Source organism: Molossus molossus, unplaced genomic scaffold (genome assembly GCF_014108415.1).
Source record: "Molossus molossus isolate mMolMol1 unplaced genomic scaffold, mMolMol1.p scaffold_m16_p_14, whole genome shotgun sequence".
Classification (NCBI taxonomy): Eukaryota; Metazoa; Chordata; class Mammalia; order Chiroptera; family Molossidae; genus Molossus; species Molossus molossus.
This window is the reverse complement of record NW_023425349.1, coordinates 38767385-38788986: the sequence shown is the minus strand read 5'-3', so window position 1 is coordinate 38788986 and position 21602 is coordinate 38767385. Positions and strand designations below refer to the sequence as shown.

The 21602-nt window shown below is 39.0% G+C and overlaps 1 protein-coding gene and 1 pseudogene across 2 annotated transcripts in view; one reads left to right on the top strand and one right to left on the bottom strand.

Moving 5' to 3' along the window:
- The window catches only part of NTRK2 (neurotrophic receptor tyrosine kinase 2), a 334115-nt gene that overhangs the window by 35577 nt on the left and 276936 nt on the right, over positions 1-21602 (top strand). For both annotated transcript variants that reach the window (XM_036261082.1, XM_036261083.1), the window contains exons 6-10: positions 459-527; positions 2875-3029; positions 18185-18321; positions 18818-18950; positions 21263-21565. In XM_036261082.1, the coding sequence (XP_036116975.1) occupies positions 459-527; positions 2875-3029; positions 18185-18321; positions 18818-18950; positions 21263-21565 (797 nt within the window). The remainder of the gene's footprint in view (positions 1-458; positions 528-2874; positions 3030-18184; positions 18322-18817; positions 18951-21262; positions 21566-21602) is intronic.
- On the bottom strand, positions 7456-8031 carry LOC118629608 (annotated as a pseudogene).

Here is a 21602-nt window from a genome sequence, read left to right as displayed (position 1 = left end):
CCAGTTCACATTCAGAATTTTGTATGTCACATGACTTCAAAATATTCATGATGCTCTTTGGTTTTAAAGCATCTTTTCTCTCTGGTGAATTTATGGTTTTAAATTAAATTAAATTTAATCTTTCTATTAATTGTTCAAAAGGTCAGAAATCTCTAGGAGTTATATAACTTGGCTCTGAATCAGTATATGAAAAACAAGCTTTCGGGTAAAAAAGACACTTAAAATAGACAATATGAAAATTATGCTCCCTGCCCCTCCCTCCCCCCAGGCAAGAATTATAGGAGAGGCAGAAAAAACAAAGCTATCACTCCAGGTGAAAGAAAAAAGTTATTGGGTCTAAGTAAGGCATGGACCATGATCAGATAAAATTATGTTGTTGAAAAAAATCTCAATTTGAATACTTTATTCCTGAACTATATCATTTTAGATTCACATGTAATGTTTTTGATTTGTTTCAGCAACTTCACCCGAAATAAACTGACAAGCTTGTCTAGGAAACATTTCCGTCACCTGGACTTGTCTGAGCTGTAAGTAATGATTTTGTGTTTGGGAGGAAACATTTTCAAGGAAAATGGAAATTAAGTATTTTTTAAAATAAGTGATACTAAAGATCTATTTTATATCAAAAATCTTGAAAAATACTTTTTCAAGTTTTGGTTATCCCCCCCCCCTCCCCTTATGAAGACATGACTCAGTAATAAAAAGCTGTTTTTACATAAATGATTTATTTCATATTGGAGGGAGAAATATTGAAATGTGTTAATGACTAATAGCCAGCATTGCCAAGTGTGTTCGATTTTTGTGTTATCACCGTGAGGCAAATATAAACTGTTGACATTCCTCTGGCTCAGGTGCCCAGAGACCCTTCACGCAGAGGCTCTGTGTATCAGAGGTGGGCCAGATGGACACGGCCTTTAAATACCAGGCAGTGCTTTTGCTTAAACTGTTTGTTGCCTGAATTATAAGGTCCAGCCCACTCACAAGGAAATTGTGCAGATTAGAAGATGTCATTAGCGGAGCGACAGCAAGCTGATAGGTAGTAATGAGAGTGTCATGGTGAAAGTTTTAGTAACTGGCAATTATTTGGAATCAACCGAATTCAGGCAGTTGAAGTACTAGGTTTCTAACACAGGAATAGACATTAAAACTGCAGGAAGATACATGAACTAGAGTAAGGTATTCTGTAAACATGTTGAGCGTCACTGTAAAAAATTTTCTTGGTGGGTTGAAAATTAGAGTTCTGATTCCAAATTCACATGTCTCAATGTTCTCCCTGCAACATATTTAATCAGCTCATCCAATAAATGTTAAATCTGTGCCTATTCCAAATCAAAGTAACATGGCACTAGGCCATGGCGATATAAGAACCATCTCTGTGTTCCAGGATTCTGGTCCCTGGTGGGAGAGGTAGAAGCCTAAATAAGTAAATGTAGTAACAATCACTGCAATAGGGGTTTGCACAGTGAGCGAGAGGAAGAAGCCAGTTGTCTGCCAGTGTGTGCGGTCATAGGAACCTTGCTATGTGTATAATTGAAGAACCTCTTGCTTTTTTATCCCCTCTGTGGATTCAATCAGATTTCCTTTTAAGAAAGACTCTTCAGTTTTTCATGCACTCAGAACGCCAGAAAATATCTTGGATTAGTAGGGCTTAAACATTGTGGATCTCTTCTGCATTCCATTCCATATCCAGGAGCATCAAATCTCATTTTGGTGTTGGAGGGATACTTGGAGGCTATCAAGCAAAGCAGACATAAATTAAACGAGTCTGCCATGACCACATTTCCCCCAAAGACACTCCTGGACAAGTCTCCGGGGATCCCTGAGATTCTTAGAACCTGACCAGAAAACCACAGGAGTAAATGCTGCTGCAAAGCCCAGGTCTTGTCCTCACAGAAATCTTAAGTATTGTGGTTAATTCCAGGCAGAGCCTATGTAACGATTTTAAATGGCCTCATTTAAAGGCTCATTACCATAAATGGAATTCATCTTAAATAGGCAACTGAGTATTATAAATAAGCATTTAAAGATTTTTTTTTTCTTGTGGTTTTTATTTTCTTCTTGACTACTTCCTCCTTCACCTGTCACAGGCCACAGGAGGCCAGGAGGCATGGCTGAATGGTGGCTTTATCTGAGCAGACCTGTTCACAGTGGGCTGAGAGGCTCCGTCTGGAGCTCAGTTGCCCTTGCTCTCCGAACTCCTGAGCTCGGTGTGTGTGCAGCCGTGTGTGCATGTGTGCACATGCATGCCAAGGCCCAAGAGCTCCCTTCCAGATTCTCTCACATTCTCTCTAACTTTCTTGCATCAATCAAACCTGCGGCTGCAGAGAGCTGTGAGCGCTCCCTGATTAGCCTCTGCCATCAGGCTCAGCATGGTATTTACAGCCTCATCTTAAACGAAGATGACATTGCTCTGCTGCCCATGGAAGTTTGAGCTTATTAAATGATAGCACGTCTCCAGCCTGACCGGAAATGAGTGTGTTAGTATTCCTGAACACTTGTTGGCATCCTCATGAAGATCTTCTTCGTAACTGTATAACTGTGATCAATTTGTTATGGCGCCTTACTTTCCCCGTTTTAGGAGACACCCTCTTTCACTTTACATTGTAGCTATTTCTGTCCCTAGCTTGTTTCCCTATTATTCTGAAAGGTCTCCGGTCGCTTTGCATCCTTTAGCCTTTTCAGCGGTGTTTGCACACGGCAGGCGCTCAGTAAGTGTCAGACAAATTAACGGGTAAGACGTACGGTTATGTTATAAAGGTGGGTATGACTTTCAAAGACTAAATGGAACGAATTCATAATTTGATAGTGCTTCATGAACATGGATGTAGTTGAAAAAAGAGAGGCCTAACTGGGTTTCGTTTTTGTTTCATGTAGGATCTTGGTGGGCAATCCATTCGCGTGCTCCTGTGATATTATGTGGATCAAGACTCTTCAGGAGACTAAATCCAGTCCAGAAACTCAGGATTTGTACTGCCTAAATGAAAGCAGCAAGAATATTCCCCTGGTGAACCTGCAGATACCCAACTGTGGTAATTTACTTTTAAGTCAATGAGTTCTAGTTGCTATTAATTATTCTTTTTTTTTTTTATCCTCACCCGAGGACATTTTTCCATTTTTTGTTCAGGTAGAGTGGGAGGGAGAGAGAGGAACAGAGAGAGAGAGAGAAACATAGATGTGAAAGGAACACATCGAATGGCTGCCACCCGCACAACCGACCAGGGCCGGGGACAAACTGCAACCGAGGTACGCGCCCTTAGCGGGAACCGAATCCGGGTCTCTCAGGACCGCAGGCCGATGCTCCAACCGCTGAACCAAACCGGCCAGGGCACTATTAATTATTCTAATTGGCTTGGTGTGGTAGAAAGTCTGGGAAGATTACCACTACCCAGATTTTTTTTTTAAATCCTCACCCGAGTACATCTTCCTTTTTTTTGTTCAGATAGAGTGGGAGGGAGAAGAGAGAGAGAGAAACATTGATGTGAAAGGGACACATCGAGTGGTTGCCACCCGCACGACCCAACCAGGGCCGGGGACAAACTGCAACCGAGGTACGTGCCCTTAGCGGGAACTGAACCCGGGTCTCTCTGGACCGCAGGCTGACGCTCTAACAGCTGAGCCAAACTGACCAGGGCACTACCCAGATATTATATATTATGCTGTTGATGACTCCAGTGAATTGGGAAACATTTGTGTGTAGTGTGGAGAAATCAGCTGGGAGTAACTTTGCTGAAAAATTTGTTGCAAGTAGAATATTAATTTTGAATGGATGACTTTAAAGTGCACACAAAAAATGCACACTTTATTTCTTTGTTTCTTTGTCCATCCGTCCATCCGTCCATCCGTCCATCCGTCCATCCGTCCATCCATCCAAAAAGTATCCGCTAAAAGTGTGGTACTCCACTGGCCAAATGTATACTTGGTTGGTGCCCAGGTCATGTAGAGGGAAGGATCTCAAGGTGATAAAATGTCCTGGGAGTGTAAGAAAATGCAGTTCCATCCAGCATATTCTCTCTCTTTTTTTTTTTATCCTCACACGAGGACATTTTTCCATTTTTTGTACAGATAGAGTGGGAGGGAGAGAGAGGAAGGGAGAGAGAGAGAGAAACATCGACGTGAAGGCACACATCGAGTGGCTGCCACCCGCACGACCAACCAGGGCCGGGGACAAACTGCAACCGAAGTACGTGCCCTTAGCGGGAACCGAACCCGGGTCTCTCCGGACCGCAGGCCGACACTCTAACCGCTGAGCCAAACTGGCCAGGGCTCCAGCATATTCTCTTAAATGAGCCTTGCTGCCAGGTGTCTGTGTTTCTTGATGGGGTCCACAGATTTGCCTTCCATGGTGCTTCTCCCCAGGTCTGGGTTGACAATCTCCTCCTTGACTCTCGTCCCCACCCTCTCCTCACACTCTCCCCACCCTCTCCTCAGCATTTACATCTCCAGAATTTAAAAGGGCGCCACATGATAAAATCACAGCTCTCTGGGAGGGCCAGTGTGTGGATAGGGAAGGAGAATCCGAGGGTGCCTGTTAGAATTTTACAGCTAAGGGCTTTTGTGACAATACTCTACCATACTCACATATTCCTATTATTCCTCTGTTGAAATTTTAATCAGTTAGTCAATCAGTTAATCAGTTCACTCTGATATTTGATCTTCTGGTCTAGTGGCTGGTGACTCAGCAGAAAGCCATGTAGCAATTGGATCTTGGTCTGAAGGAATCTTCATATTGTCCATAAACACCTAATTCTTTGTTTTCAGAGGACCCCATTGTTTGGGGTCAATTTTGTTTAAGGAAAATATAGCTGCTACTTGTTTTTAATTAGACTGTAAGAAAAGAAAAGATTAAAAAAGAATGAAGAAAGAAAGAAAAAAGAAAAGATGTGTTCATTTCTGACCTGGAAGGGGCTTAGAAGATAGCAGTTACCTTTCCCATGGATTTTTCTGTCATGACTAGAGAGCTTTGGCTTCACAGTGGGGAATCAGGCTTGGTTCCCTTGCCAACTTCCCGTAGCTTTCTTTGCTAGCCAACACTGAAAAAAAAAAAAAAAAAAGTTTAATTTATATCTTTTCCTGATTGATAAGAAGACACCTGTTCCCATTCTGGTATAAATTGCGCAGCTGAGAGAAATTGCCTAGAGGGATAAGAAATGCAATGTTGAGTCACCTGTCCTCTTGGCCAGCTCCCAAATCCCATGGCTGTTGTGACCACATTGGTTCAGCAACCACTGAGGGAGAAAAGAGAAAGCATCTGACTCCTCTGATTTCACAAACTGTCGCTTAATAGATGTCTGCTTTGCCCTTGCCCGAAACCAATTCTTTTATTTTGATTTTAATTTTTTGGCCATGTGGTCTCGACAGCATCCTCATAAGGCGCCTCATGATATGTGTTGTTCATAGGCCATTGTGATCGCCATAGGGCACCTGTAGCAGGGAGCTAGCTGGTCCTCACTTTTCCTGATCCATTCGTCAATTTTCGAAAATTTTTTATTTGATTCTCACAATTAATCAATGCATTGTGTGTATGAGAGTGAGACTTTGAATCCACTGTTAGAGAGCATGTATGTGCTTGATTGATTGAGTAGGATTTGTTACATTCATGGCAACATTCACAATTAATTTCAATGTAAACAATGCTTTTCATAAAGAGACATTATAAATAAGGAGCATTGAGAGACTTATTTTTCTACCACTTCATATTCTTACTGTTTCATTTTTCTGTTACTTTTTATTTTCTTTAACTGTTTTTTACTTATTTATAATTGCGCAAATTTATTTTAACTGTTTTTTACTTATTTATAATTGCACAAATCATTAATACATTTTGTTGTAAAACATAACTTTCTATATAACACATACAGCTTGTCTTTTTCTAGCTTTTGACCATCTGAGACCAGCTTTTTAATCATTGCCTGGTATTTGTAATACAATCTATTTATTCGTAGTAGAATAAATCTTAATTACATTAAATCTTTCATGTTGGTGGGCATTTATCCTATTTCGCATTTTTCATTGCTATAAACATGTTTCAACGAGCATATGTACAGATGCAAAAGTTTTTCTAGAGAACACAGTAGGAAGCAGATTTTTGAGTTTATATGGTTTGCACTTTAAAAAATGGTTGTACTAATTTATAGCCAACCCAGCAAAGTATATCTTAATATTAGAAAATGCATTTTTTGTCTCTCTAAAAAATGCTATGTAATTGCTTTTCAGTTTGCATTTTACTGATTACTATTGAGTATCTTGTGTATTTATTGGACATTGCATTTATTCTTCAGTGAATTCCCTATTTATATCCTCTGTCTAGTTTTCCTTTTATGCTATTGATAGTGTTCTTTTTTTTTATTTCTTCATAATTTTTTGAATGTTATAAATCATGTTTCTGCTTTTCTAAATGTATAATGAAAAAACATTTACCACACACAGTTAAACATATTTTCTGTTAGTATCTAGCAAAACTCTTCATAAGACAAGATACTTTTACTTCTCTTTACTTCCTTCTCCCATCTCTCACATTGTTTTCATCTGGCATCTGGGATTTTATTTTATTTATTTATTTTGAATGTTCCCACCAAATGTGAAATAGGCCCAGTTAATGCCATTTATTATACATGTTGAACAGCCTCTGAGACCCAAGGGCTCCCATATGAGGTTTTGTTTTGTTTTCTTTTTCTTTTTTGCATCAAACAGGTTCTTCCAAGAGCCTGGTCATAAGGAAGACAAAAACAGAGTAATCCTCAATAAAATAAAACAAACAGGAATAGCTCAATAGTCTACATATGAAAAACAAAGGTTAAAAAACTCACCAGACAAAAACCACACCAAACACTCATCCCATTTAATTTCCTATTACATGCTCTGAGGAAACGGAGAACATCAGGCTCCAAGGCAGTAATGCTCTGAGGTTCTAGTTCAGGCTCCCTCTATGTGACAGACAAATGCACACACATCCTCACACACTACTGACCCAGGCAGAAGTACACGTGCGTGCACAGGTGGCCAGAGAACCACAGTGGGGAATGAGGGAAGCGGGCAGGGGATGGCTGGTCCAGGATATGGTATCAACTGGAAACTGGGGACCCAGAGAACCTTTCTGCTGCAGAACAAGCAAGAGACAAAATTAAAACAAAGGCAGAACATAGGATAAATGTAGGGTACTCAGAGAAGATTGGATAGATGAAGAGGGAAAGATGCAGGGGACGTTTTGGGAAAGCAGCCTCGGAAGAGGTTCTTTATTGGGAGCTCAGATGGGCAGAGGTCCTGTGACCCCAGCAATATCCTGCAGCTGAATGAGTACGCCACAGCGTCACTTCTGCCTCCTGTGCTCTCTCTCAAGGTAGAGGGAAACCACAAAGACCCACCCTCTAGCCCTCCCCACTGCCACTCTTTGGACTGCTCCCCTCCAAAATAGCCCCCTCAAAGTTAAGCCCAGCAAAGGGCCAAGCGTAGAAAGCCTCAGTAACTCTTCTTGGTGGAACCAAAGCCGGAGAAGCCCATCACAGCTGCCATCTCATCCTCGCCCCAAATGTCAAGTCCTCCTCAGCCTCCTTTTCTTCTCCTTCTGTTCCTCTTTCTTGTAGGCTTCGGCCTTTTCCTCTTCTTCTCTGAGCTCCTTCATCCTTTCCTCAAAATCATAATCCTTTGGCTTCTCTTCCATCTTCTTCTTATCGACTTCAAAACGTTTCTTCACCTGATCCAAGGTAGAACGTTCCACACGCATAGACATGCCCAGGTTTCGCTGATGTTTCTTTCCATGGATGTGACCCAGAGAGTTGATGGAGTCCTTCACCACAGTCACAGACACTGCAGTAATATCCTCCCATCTCGGATTGTGGGGTGGTTTTGGCAATGACAATTGTCTTCCGAAGCTTGGAGTCCCTGTGCCTGAGAAGCTCAGGCTTGACTGGCTGCCCTGTTTTCCATCCTCTCTTCTCTGTCTTCCGTGAGCCTCCTCTCAGTAAGCTTCTCATTTACAGCTTTGTCCCACTTACGGCGAAAGTCCAGGTTTTTTGTCCCACTGCCCGACGCCATCTTCACGGCGACGTCTAGGATTTTATTTTAGATTGTACTTACATTTTTCCAATTTTTTATTTCTTGATGAAAGAGAGAGAGAGAGAGAAACATTGATTTGTTGTTCTGCTTCTTTATGCACTCATTGGTTGATTCTTATATGTGCCCTGATTGGGGACTGAATCCACAGCCTTGGCATATCAGGACGATGCTCTGAACAACTGAGCTATCTGGCAAGGGCTTTATTTGATTTTTTTGAAGATTTACTATTTTTTGTGTATCCTTGATCTTTGTATCTTACTAGTTCCCCTTGGAGTGGTTTTTCATTTTGCTGGAGTGTATTCTCTAATATGTTTTTCAGGGAAATTTGTAAAATGAAATTGTCACTTTCCTGCCTGGTAGAAAATCAGCCTGTATTTTTTCTTCTCAGTGGTATTGGCTGAGTATAAAGTTCTAGACTCAAAATGACTTCCTTTTAGATTTTTCAGATTTTTTTGTCTTTCAGTGTTGCTGATGAGATGCTTGAGGCCAATCTGATGCTTATTTCTTGGATAATTAACCTCTGCTTTTCCTTTTCCTTAGAAGCTTTTAAGAATTTCTCCTAATCCATGTTATTCTTGTGAAGCTAGGGGTGTGTGTGTTTAAAAACGTATTCTGGTTGATATGCAGTGTACACTTTCAATATGAATGTTCCTTATTTTAGTTCTGGAAGACTTTTTAAATTTATTTGGATGAATATTGACACTTCTGGCTCCTCCTTTCAAACCTCCTAATCTTTCTGTAATGCTTTCCATCTGCTTGCCTTTTGTGGTGCATTCTGGGAAAATTGCTTTCCTCACTACTTTGCCCTTCAGCTATTTCTGCAGCTGCTAAATTTTTCTCTTCCAACAATCAATTTTTAATTTCCACAATTGCTAGTGACTGGTTATTAGGATTGAAATGCCTTCTTCCACACCGGGGCTCACCATCTCTCCAGCATGTCACAGCACCATGATGGACTTTCTCCTGGCTCGTTCTCCCATTGCTTCGTCTTGGGGGCAGCTACAGCTGTTGTTGGATGTTGTGTCCATGGGGGGTTGGTAGGGGTGGATGTGGGAAGTTTATTCCTCCTGTTGTTAACCAGTGACCCTGCGGCGGCCGAAGTGGGGCTGTACTCTGTCCTGCAGTTACCTTCTCAGTCTTGGGTTGGCCTACAGCCTCCCTGTTTTGTCTAACACATAGTTTGTATTCATTTGGAGCTGTGCTGTTTTTCTCTCATTCTATTTCTCTGCTCTCTCTTGTTCAGAGGTTCCTCATGGTTTCTTATCCATCAGCAGCAGGCTTTCTCATTTTTCAATGTGGTTCTGCATTGAAAACATCTTTGCATAGTTTCTAGAGATTTGAAATGAGAGGGAGAGACTTCAATATGGGGCTTAGTTCACATGCACTAATCTTCTTCGTGATGGTTTCCCAACTTTGGTTCTTTAAAGAGAAGTTAGTATGAGCAGTAAATTACACTAGATTTTGGGATTTAAATTCTGTCTCTGAAATTCCACATTGAAGAGATCAGGTAATATGCGAATATCTTCCTGTGAGATCTTGTTTCAAACAAGGATGCTTGCTCAGAAGCTCTTCTTTTGGGTCTCACACCCATTGTGAGATTTTAAAACGTATCTGTTGTGTTTAATGAAGTCACAGTATGTTGAATTCTTCTTACTTCTACTTTTTTGATCAAAACTTTTAGCTAACTCTAACAGCAGCTCATAAGAGTATGGTCTTGTGTATTTTATTGTTGTAAACCAACAATTTGGCAGTGAATATGGCCATTGCATTTAGTTGGCAACTAGTAATATTTTACTTTCAACAAAAAGAGCTATTGAGATTTAATTCTTTATAAGATGGGGCTTCTTTAAAAATTTCCACTTTGTTAAGGAGTACAAATTGCCACTTATAAAGATAGTCACAGGGATTTAAGTGCAGCATAAGGTACACTCTAATAACTATGCACGGTGTCAGATGAATGCTGGACTTACCAGGACGATCACTTCGTAAGGCATATCAATGTCTAATCACTATGTTGTCCACCTGAAACTAATATATCCTTGAATGTCAACTGTGATTAAAAACAAATAAACAAACAAAGGCTTCCCATTTTAGTATTTTTATCATGTAGGTATTATATTCGGAACGAATTGTTTGCATTTTATATGCAAACATGGATCCCCCAGACCGTCTAACGTATGCCTTGAACATAATAGGGATTTGGTTAATATTTGCCGAATTGATCAATTAATAATTGCATAAACCATATTATATTAATGATCCGATTGGACCGAACTTTTAATATAATGGTGTGGGTATTTTAGTTTAGTAAAGAGAACTTAAACACATATTATTCTAGCCAAATTATACCATATTTTGTAGTTGTCTTTGGAATTTTTTTCATCATTGCATTTTTAAACTTTATTTAATTCTGAAGTTGTGTGTATTATTTTATTTTATTTTTCTATTATAGTTTGCATTCAGTACTTTTTTGTATTACTTTCAGGTGTACAGCACAGTGAATAGACATTCATATAGATTACAAGTCATCATTGCCTTTTGAAAGGATCTTGTTTCTTTTTTTTTTCTTATGCCCTTAGTGGTGGGTGGGGCTGGGGAGTTCAACTGGCCATTCCCACTAGCAGCACAGTCCAAATGCCTCACAATATTTTTCTAACAGTCTCTTCTTGCCATGAGCTATGGTAAATTTATTCATGCTATGAACCATGTTGTCTGTTTTTCCACAAGGTTCTTTGTAACCTTAGAAAAACTTTATTAACTGCAAGGCAACAAAATATGTTTGTATAAAATTTTCACACTAATCAGAAAAAAAGGGGTGCTATGAGCATTGGTTCTGAAGACAGAATCTGGATCACACAAGTGCTAATGAAGGGAGGTTACTTATCATTCCATATTAAAATGTCCCTGCTACTTCTTTCAATGCTTTTCAACAAAATTACTTATCACATAGGATATTCTAAATTTTTGAACTCTGTTTCTGTACACTTGGTTGATCTTCACAAGTTAGCTTGCAAAAAACAAAAACCTTTCACTTTAATTTTTTAATACTGTAATTATGATTCAAATCTCTAGTAGGGTTTCTTCAGAGAGTGTTAGTAGTGGACAAAACTCTCTGTTCTAACTAGATGGCAAATCTATTTAAGAAAGGAGGTATTATTCTGGGTCAGATCAAAACAATCCTTTAACGCATTTTACTAATAACGAGTTAGCATGTCCAACAGTGAACAAAAGAGGTAACTCAGTTAGTTGGTTGTTGAAGGACGGTGCAGTTACTATATGAAACACCCTGAATGGTCTCATGGATTGAAGTTAGTCCTGACTTTGGTTTCCTTGCTGTTTATACCGACGATTTCCATTTTCCACATTTTTCAACCTTCAAACTTTTAGTGTAGACATTCTTTCAGACACATCAACAAAATACTGTTTTTGATGGGAAAGGTCAGTTCATGGGTATCTGGGAGGAGAGGCCAGGTGAATTGATTTCAATGATTTATTTTTAAGATTTTGGTTTCCACCATAGTTTGTAGTACACATCTGTTTAGCATAATCTTACATACTCTTTCTATTGTTTATTTTGAATCAGGAAAATATATTGATAGTAATTCTATTTTGTTAGCATTTACAAAAGATTAAAAGGAAATGCTGTCTTAATACTCTGTATGGAAGTTAGATTGGTATAAAATATTATTTTCTTAGTCTCTTAGGTGGATTTTTTTTTTTCTTTTTGAAAAACATATACAAACTTTAATTTACTGCTTTGTTTACTTTAATCAGAGATCAGGTTTTACCTACTAAAATAAGGCAAGTCACACATGGATTATTGCTTTTTAAAAACTTTTTAGAATGGAAAATGAAGCTGTTTTTTTCTAACCAGTCAGCACTGTTCAAATTTTTGTGTGTGGAAATTTTGACACAGCTCACATAAGCATAGAAGCACAATTTCTGATTTGAGCTTGGATAGTCTCTGCTAATTTTCTATCATTTCTGTAACCAGGTGTAAAGCAGCTCCTTCGGAATAGGTCAGGCTCATTCCAGCTTCATTTCTGGTAGTGAAAGATATATGTTTAGGAGACAAAGAAATTGGAAGATGTTCCAAGAAGTTAGAAGCAGAGAAGAGAGAAGACAGAGAGCAGACAAAATCATAATTTACTTGAATAGTTTTATACACGTGGAGAGATGACCCAACATGAAATGAACAGAGCTCAAGGTCACTGAAATGAGATGAAAACACACACAACAACAACAAAAAGCCAACACAATCCAGACTTATGGGTAGATGTTGAAAAATAAAACCCAAACTTGACCCGTCTCATTTATTGCAAAGTCTACTTCATAATCCAAAATGATTGGAAGTTAGTTTTCTTCAATTATGAGACAATGAGAACCTGCATTTCAATTAGTGATCAAAGGGCACACTCAATATGGTCAACTCTCAAGAAGTGTTCACTGGGAAGGGATCAGAGACATGAAGGAACCCAGTGAAGGGGGCCGCCAGTCAGTGTATTGGTTAAGGCCATGGACAGACAGATGCGGGTCAGGGCCATCTCTCACTCATAGCTGTCTACTTGTGATGCATAATAAGCCACAATTTCTTTATCTGGAAATAGAGATACTCCAGACACTTTCTTTCTAGAGTTTTAAGACTGACACATAAGATAATATGAAAAATAGTTGAGATCTAGTACATATCTAGTACATATTAAGTACTCAATAAATATTAGCTATTAATATTATTACTATCATCAATATGAATATTTAACTTTACATGTAGTTTATATTTGAATTTAAATATGTGTATATTTTACATTTTGTTAAATTACTTCATATAAGAATAAAGCCACAGCAAGGTATCACAAAGAAATGGTATGTACTCAAATAAGCTTGGGGGATATGTGATCAATGGAAGTTAAATTGTTTCTTTAGAGTAGGACTCTCAGAGCTTTTAATGTGGTAATGTGCATAGTGACAGAGTTACAGAATTTTGTAGATTTTTTTAAATATTAGATAAATATTTAAATAAAATATTTTTACCTACAGAGCATCTCAAAGAATTAGATTTTCACACTTTGGGGAAAGTTTAGTGGACTAGGTGATAGCACAGTCCACTGTCAAGTTTAAGAATAACAGCTGTAGCCCAACCGGTGTGGCTCAGTTGGTTGAGCATTGTCCCATGCATCATAAGGTTGCTGGTTCCATTCCTGATCAGGGAACATGCCCAGGTTGTAGGCTTAATCCACAATAGGGGGTTTGCAGGAGGCAACCAATCCATGTATCTCTTTCATCAATGTTTCTATCTCTTTCCTTCTCTCTGAAATAAAAACATATTATTTTAAAAAAGAATAATCGCTGTAGAAACAGAAGTTTAATGAACAATTGTCCAACATCCTTGTCTAAACCCTTGCTACTAAAAGTGTGGTCTGTGGACAGAGTTTGTTAGAAATGTGGATGCTCAGGCCCCAATCCAGACCCTCTGGGACAAAAGCAACATTTCAACAAGGTCTACTGGTGATTCACATGCACATTAATGTTTGGGAAGCTCTGGTTTAAAGAAAGTCAGCTGTTTTATTAGATGGTCTATAATTTTCTGCTGAGGTCTGCACGCTAGTATGTTTTTCCTGAACACATTTAGGTCAAGAGACATTGACACAGAGGTGTCTGCCTGCCTGGGCAGATGGGCATCTCTTATCTCCTGTGAAGTTTCTCAGAGTGCAAAGGAAGACATCCCTGATTTTAAATCAGGATCCTATTACAGTAGTGCTAGAAGCTGTTGGAAGCATTGCTGAGCTTTGCTCTGTTCTTGTACCGATTTCAAATCTTATTAAGCCAGGAAGTAGTGCCTGGCAAATGGTTTATCCTGCCTTGGCTATTCATGCTTCCCAATTCATTTTTATTGTGCTAATTAAGCCTCAAGTGATATTTCAAGTACAGATTGTTTTTTCCATTATTAAGTCTTTGGCCAGCATATTAATGCTGTAGCATTAACGTGAGTCAGATGCTTACTCATTTGTGGAAGACTTTACATTTAAAAGATCTAGACTTGGCCAATTTTGCACAGATTCCTTTGGAAACTGCTATGACAGGGTGATACAATTTCCCTATAAATAAAGGAGACTCACTCTTCTCTCACAAATAGACATATAGTTATTTTTTTTAATGAACCAAATTCCTAGATCATGGATATGTATTGGTATGTACGGTCTGTGCTAAAATGGATATATGCAGTATGGGGAGGTAGTACATATGGTGTAGTTGTGAAGACTCTGAGCTTGGGGTTCAAATCTCAGTACAAAGATACTTGGGCAACTTTAGAAGATGTATTTGACTTTTCCAAAATTCACTCTTCATTAATTAAATGAGGGAGACATACTTAACTTTAAGATTGGTTGTAAGAATTAAATAAAACAAAAATTTAAAGTATTAGAAAAGAATATCTGGTTTAGTGAGTGCCCAATAAATGCTGTTGTTGTTACTGTAACTAAACAAATATTTTTAGAATTGTTAAGTATATAAGCTTAAACTTGAAGAAAACTGTATCAGATTTTATAGGGGAAATTAAGATTATGGCATAAGATTCTCTACTGAGAACCTCTTAATTTTTACCTTTTTTTCAGAATTTCTAAGCTATGACATTCATAAAAGGTAGGAAATTCATCACAGGTTTGTGCTTGAGGTATCAAAGGGGTCTCACCAAGCTCTATTGATGTTTCTGGCTGTGGAGGTCATACCTTAAGAACAAGCACTGTGGCAGGCCCTGCCCCATGCTCCCTCCAGCACCAGCAGATACTTCTATAAGTACAAAGAAGATAACAGAAGAGTCAACAAAGCACACAAATCAATTGCAAGCTGGAAAGCAGCTGGATGAGTAGTAACTGACTTAAAGGCCAAGGATGCTGGTTACCAAGTCGGCAATGGGGAATGGAAAGGGGAAGCTTGTTTTAGGTTGCAGAACAATTATGAGGCTCAGAGAGTGACAGTCCAGGTAATGCCAAATACAGGAGACTGGCTCGAAGTCTATCAAGAAGCGGTTAATCCCATTCTTGTTCCATACACCCAGGTGACTGTACCCCTCCCTCCTCAGCAGGTTTATTCTCTAAAGATCATAAAATGAGGCTCCCCAGAGAGAGATGAGGCTGTGAGAACCATACGAAACTGATGGATTTGGATTTACATACTGAATATTGATATTTTCAGCCTTCTTTCTTTCCCAAGGAGGACACAGAAAGAACATTCTCTGAATAATTTGACCAGTCCCTTCCCCAAAGTGACTTAATAATACTGACATCAGAGAGTACCTAGTAAGGAGGCCAATCATATTTTCCTTCCATGAAGCCAACAGTGAATAAATATGCAATGCTTCTAGTACCTCATTCTTATGGATGTGTCAACGGCCAGGGATCACCAACTGTTTGAGAAAGTCTCATAATATAAAAGACAAACACAAAACAATCCAAGAGAGAAAAAAAGTTACAAGAAACAAGGTTGATATGGAGAAACAAATTTTAAAAAATTATCATTAATATCTCAGAGACCAGAAGAGACATTGCACCTGTGAAAGAAAAGCGGGGCTATAAAAATAGAAGACCATTTGGGGTCAAAAGATGAGCCTTGGAAGCTAAATATGTGAGCCAGAGTAATGGCAACCTCAGAAGCAGGTTTGAAAGGTAAATCTGAGGAAATCTCCCTGTTAATAGAACAAATAGACAAAAATATGGAACGCAGGAAAGAAAGGATAAAAAAAATTTGCTGGGATATCTAGAAGGTTCAACATCCGAATAACAGAAGACCTAGGCGATGAGAACACGTTGCCCCATAGTTGAGGTGGCATCATTTATTTTTCTTAGCAATACATGCCATAGTGTTGTAGCCTATAATTTGTGCTGTCTTAAATTTGATAAAATGTAACTGTTACATATGATGGTTCGGCTGTTTGTAGAGTTTATATTTTTATAATAAACTTTATATCCACATCTAGACCACCTAATGTCTCAGCATGTGTAAGGGCAGACAGAGTATGTTGAGTGTGCGCTTGGCATGTGGGGAGGGCTGGCCTTCCGTGTGAAAGTGAACCTTATCTCCCTCAGTGAGCGGTCACTAGATAATGTTAACACAGAAAAATCAAGAAGTAGCAACATAAGCATGATATTTAGCGATATAGAGATCAGTGTCCTAAAAGAACTAGAAAGAAATAATGAGTGCCTCTGGGAATAGGAAGTAGTGCCACACAGGTGAGATGAGACTACTCTTCATCACAAAGAGAATGAATGTTTTTCATAACAAGTTTCATAGAATTATAGACTCTTAAAACTATGTGACTAAATATTTAAATGGAAAACTATATATGGTTTAAAAAAGTCACCTTGATCATACCACTGACTTCAAGGAGACTTTTCACTAAGTAAACCCTTTCCTTATAGCTTGCCTTGACAACGTCTTAATAAATTAGAAAGCTTAATTGTCAAGGAAGTTGTCACAAAATATTAGAACAATAAGAAATTAGAGCTCTATCTTCTTAATGAACAGCTTAATTTTATAGAAAGTAAAGGGAAACAGGTGGAGAGGGAAAATGACTCACCCAAGGCCACATACTACAAGTCAGGTTTAGGGTCTTGGGCTCCTGACTTCTGATCCAGGGCTCATTCCTGTTGACGGCACTGTCTCTTGATCACTCCTTTGCTTCCTTGTCCTGTGTAACTCGAGTATTGGGGGCCCTTTTGAAAACCCATGAAAGACACAACATTGCTCCCTATTGGATGCTGACAGGAAGGAAGATTTCTGAAGAGGTCACACCAGTCCCTGAAAGCCCGAGCTTGTCAGGAGGGCCCCTGCCGAGGGTGGGAATACCATGAGACTTACGCTGTCTAAACCTTCTTTCTGTCTGGTGTTAGTAATAGAGAATAATGGCTTTGTCGTTAAGGACTGCATCGTAAGGGAAGGGTGTATACATAGTATTGTGGAGCTGATGGGGCACAGAACGCTAGGTGGGTAGGTTAATTGCAATTTAATGGCTGTTGAAGATGAATTGCCTTTTCTGACCTCTAGGTTACTCCTGAGTTAATCATGTGTCATAGTTCCACGGGACACAGCTGTGGAGGGTGAATGCAGTCCCAGGCAGAATTTCTGATACCAAGCAATGGACTAGCCTGACAAGATTTGACATATTGTTACAATCTTTGAGACTTGTCTTCATGTGAACAATACTATGATTCCTATATGGTTAAAAGCAGTGTAAACACCCCATAGGTGTGGTAGTTTAATGTAGTGACTGCAGCATCAATGAAAGAAAGCTAGTCTTTGAAATGTAAAAGAATTAAAATGATGCCCTTCTGAAATATTGGGAAATGTTTATAAGGTTCAAAATGTCATTGGATGATCAATACTTTCTCAGAGGTTTTCCACCAAAGAACTTTTCATTGGAATAAGGATCCATCTAACTTTTTCATCATATCATAAACAGGATAACCAATTTTACCCACCATATTTAACTATGACTTATATAGCTTTGAAACATTGTAATGCTGTGATGGTTCAAGCTTCATGCCTTTGAAAAATGCTTTGAAACTACATTTTCTTTCCATAGTTTGATTCTCTTTCAAAATCGGGGTCAGATTTTGAAACAAATTTCAAAATCATAGTCTGAGTCTTTCAAAGTATAGGTCTAGTAGTGGGTTAGATTTATGAGTTACTTAATACCAAAAATGGATTTATGTGAAAATGTAGATGCTTCTCACTCTTTTGTTCTGGACTATGAAAATGTGGAGGGAGGGGGAAGGGGAGCTGAGATGGTCCCCAGACACAGTACCTGTTTATGTGCAAATTGCAGTAGTAACTGTAGAACAGAAGAACTAGAAGACAGTTCTGCAAACTAGCGTTGTCGTTTTTTTAAATAAAAAGTTATTCTGCAGTAGTATTTTCAAGAAGTGCGTAAAATTTGCTTTCTAATCTTATTACCACACATTTTGGGTTCCCATTAAATTGGTAAAGCTTATCAACCTGGCATTTTTTTCAGAACAACATAAAGCAGTCTCAGGAAGTAAATAATCCTTCATTTCAAAGCATAAAGAGTTTTCAGTTTATTGCTATGGTGTTGATAATGCATTTGTTTGACGATGTCTCTACTTCCCTTGTTGCACAGGTTTGCCATCAGCAAGTCTGGCCGCGCCTAACCTCACTGTGGAGGAAGGAAAGTCGATCACATTATCCTGCAGTGTTGCGGGAGATCCAGTTCCGAGTTTGTACTGGGATGTCGGTAATCTGGTTTCCAAACATATGGTAAGGCTTGTCTTTGGCTCTGTGTTCATAGACAGATGAGAGTGTCTCAGAACTTGAGGTTGTATTAACCTAGTGATGATCATTTAATATTTTATAGGGCCACATAAGAGGAATTTGGGGTGTATATTTACTTTCTATTTATTCCGAATTAAAGACTGATGCAGGTTTGCATTTTAGTTATGTAAACCCAATAGACTGGAGAGAGTCTATGTCTCTAGTGAGCTTTTTGTTCATCGTGAGCAAGGTGAGTGACTCCTTTTCTCTTCAAGGAAGGTAGGTAGGCGTCCAGGGATTAAATCAATTTCACATACTAAACAATTGAAATCTAGAGAAATAGAACAACTTCTGATTTACTCCTTTGCCTGTGCTTGATTAGGCTGGAAACCTTTTCTAATGTTATCAATTATTTTCTCTAATCAGGGGAAGAAACCCCAAATCTTGTCACTTTGGGACCAGTCCTAACAAAGATTATCTTTGTCTGTTAATTCATTTGTAGAATGAAACAAGCCACACACAGGGCTCCTTAAGGATAACTAACATTTCATCTGATGACAGTGGAAAGCAAATCTCTTGTGTGGCAGAAAATCTTGTAGGAGAAGATCAAGATTCTGTGAACCTCACTGTGCATTGTACGTAATCAGACCAGCATGTGTTTTTAATAGCAAATGATCGTGGACGCACCTACATTTGTCTTTGGGGCACTCTGGGTGCTGCTTAAGTGTGTTAAAGAAAAGTGTATGCAGTGTTCTCTGCACACTTGATTAAGAAATGTTATCGGCCTCTTTCACTTGTTCTATTTCTGCTAATCTCTACTGCTCATGCGCTGTCTTTCCCGTAAGCTTGTCCTCTTTATTTGATAGAACATATTCTGAGATGGTTATCCACCCCTTGTTCACAGTTTTAATTTAAATTCTGATAAACCCATTTTTAATTTTTTTCTGTATAAAAGCAATATGAAGCTTCGCAGTTCTGATACCTAAAGTGTGGGGCTGGCTGTTCACAAACATCTACTTGCACTGTTGATACAATCAAACCTCATAAATTTGACATCAGGTTTCCATGAAAGGCTGGAGGAGTCCTACTGAAATTTTTGTAAAACTTTTATTATCATAACTGTTTGAAATTTCTGTATCCATTGAAACTAAGGTAGAGAAGATAAATACTTCTTAAGTATTTGTGCATTATTTTCCAGTATTAATAAACAACACGACACATATCTTAGCAGACTGTAGCATTCAATGTGAATGTGTATTCAGTAAAAATCACGTACACTGTTCACATCATTGCAGATCCTGAGCTAGCCTGGTATAAACTAACAAGCTTTTTCTCAGTTTGAATTAGAGTTTGGATGAGAAAAAACACAAATGTGCATGTGTGTATGCACGAATACACACTGCACACATGTGGACACTGGTTAACGTTCACTCGTAGCAGACCTTCAGTATGTGACTTTTGGCCTGAATGACTGAAATCACCAGCCACAGTCCTCTGTCACCAGCAGTACTACCACTATGCCCAGTAGGTACTGGCCTCATAATTTCTCATTGTTCTGACCTTCCTGGAAGGCTGAAGTCAAGGTTATCCCCAAACATATGCAACCAGCTTCCAACTTTATGTCCTTAAATCAACACCTCGCTGAAAGCTCCTTTGAGTGTGGTGGAAAGAATAAGTGTGTCCTGGACATGAGGGCCTGGGCTGGTGGGGGGAAGGTAAGTGTAGTTCCTGCCCCACTGTGGTCCTTGTGTTTATAACACAGCCCTACAAATAAGGACATGCGAATTCAAAATGTTCTCAGTTTAGGTCAATATCTACGTGGTAGTCATGGTCTGAAGAATTAACCTTATCTATCAAAGTTTAGATAAAAAGTAGAAGGAATACAGGATAAAGAATATTAACAACTAAGATAACCTTTGCAGTGACCCCACTCAGAGTGTATTAATTATCAGGCTATGATATTCCCCTCCTTCATGTGAGGAACCTATATGACCGGAAGCGGTGTGTGGAGGCAGGGCTTCTGGGTAGGACACCTGGGTTCTCGTTCCAGACCTGCCTCGCTCAATAACCTTGACCAAGTTTCTTGACCTCATTGGATTTGGGTTTCTTCATCTGAAAAATGATGCTATTAGGTCCTTGATTGTATAATTATCAGAGTCAAACCACATTAAAATAAATGACTATGAGGGGTTTTTAGTACTTTCACCTAGGATAATTACTCTGTTTAAAGATGCTACTCAATAATGTGTGTTTCCCACAGCATAAAGTGCTTTCTATTTAATGTTAAAATAACCTCTAGTTTGTCCAGGTTCAGATAGGACTTTAGACATTAGAAGGATCAAAACATTGACATCTGAAATCCTAGCCAAAACAACAACTGTATTATAATGAAATGTGATGCTTTTAAAGGGCATTTACTATTGACAATCAGTAATATCAATCAGCATCAGTAGGAACATTTACTGCATCAATCAGTTTGATCTGTTTTAGATAACTGATGTGAGATTAGGGCTGCAGGCAAGATTCCCAAAGTCATTATTTGTATTATTTAGTGAAGTCCTCTAAAAGTAGTGGCCCTCAATGTTTTGATGATCCATCTGTATAATATGAAGGCACGTAAACCAAAGTCAACTTCAGCTGAACCCTTTCCACTGTCAGAAGTCTCTAGGATCTGTTTGGAGCAGTTTCCACACTGAGTAGGATGTGACCATGATTGTGATGCCTGGGTCTTTAGCAGAGCAGAGAGGAGTGTCTCTGAAGCTCTCTGTAGGGAGTTAAATCAGCCTTGATGACGGTACAAAATACTGATGGATTCCAGGGTTGCAGGTCGTGTGTCTTCTTAAACCAAACAGTGGTTGAATTAAGTCCCCTATCAATGACACAGAAATCTGGAGATGGGAAAATTGTGAGCTTTCTGATGCTATTAACTCTCTCTTTTTCAATTTAGTTGCTCCAACTATCACATTTCTCGAATCTCCAACCTCAGACCACCACTGGTGCATTCCATTCACTGTGAAAGGCAACCCCAAACCAGCGCTTCAGTGGTTCTATAACCGGGCAATACTGAATGAGTCCAAATACATCTGCACTAAAATCCATGTCACCAATCACACGGAGTACCACGGCTGCCTCCAGCTGGATAACCCCACTCACATGAACAATGGGGATTACAAGTTAGTCGCCAAGAATGAGTATGGGAAGGATGAGAAACAGATTTCTGCTCACTTCATGGGCTGGCCTGGTGATGACGGTGAGTACCTGATGCTTTTGTATCTGGAAAGAGGACA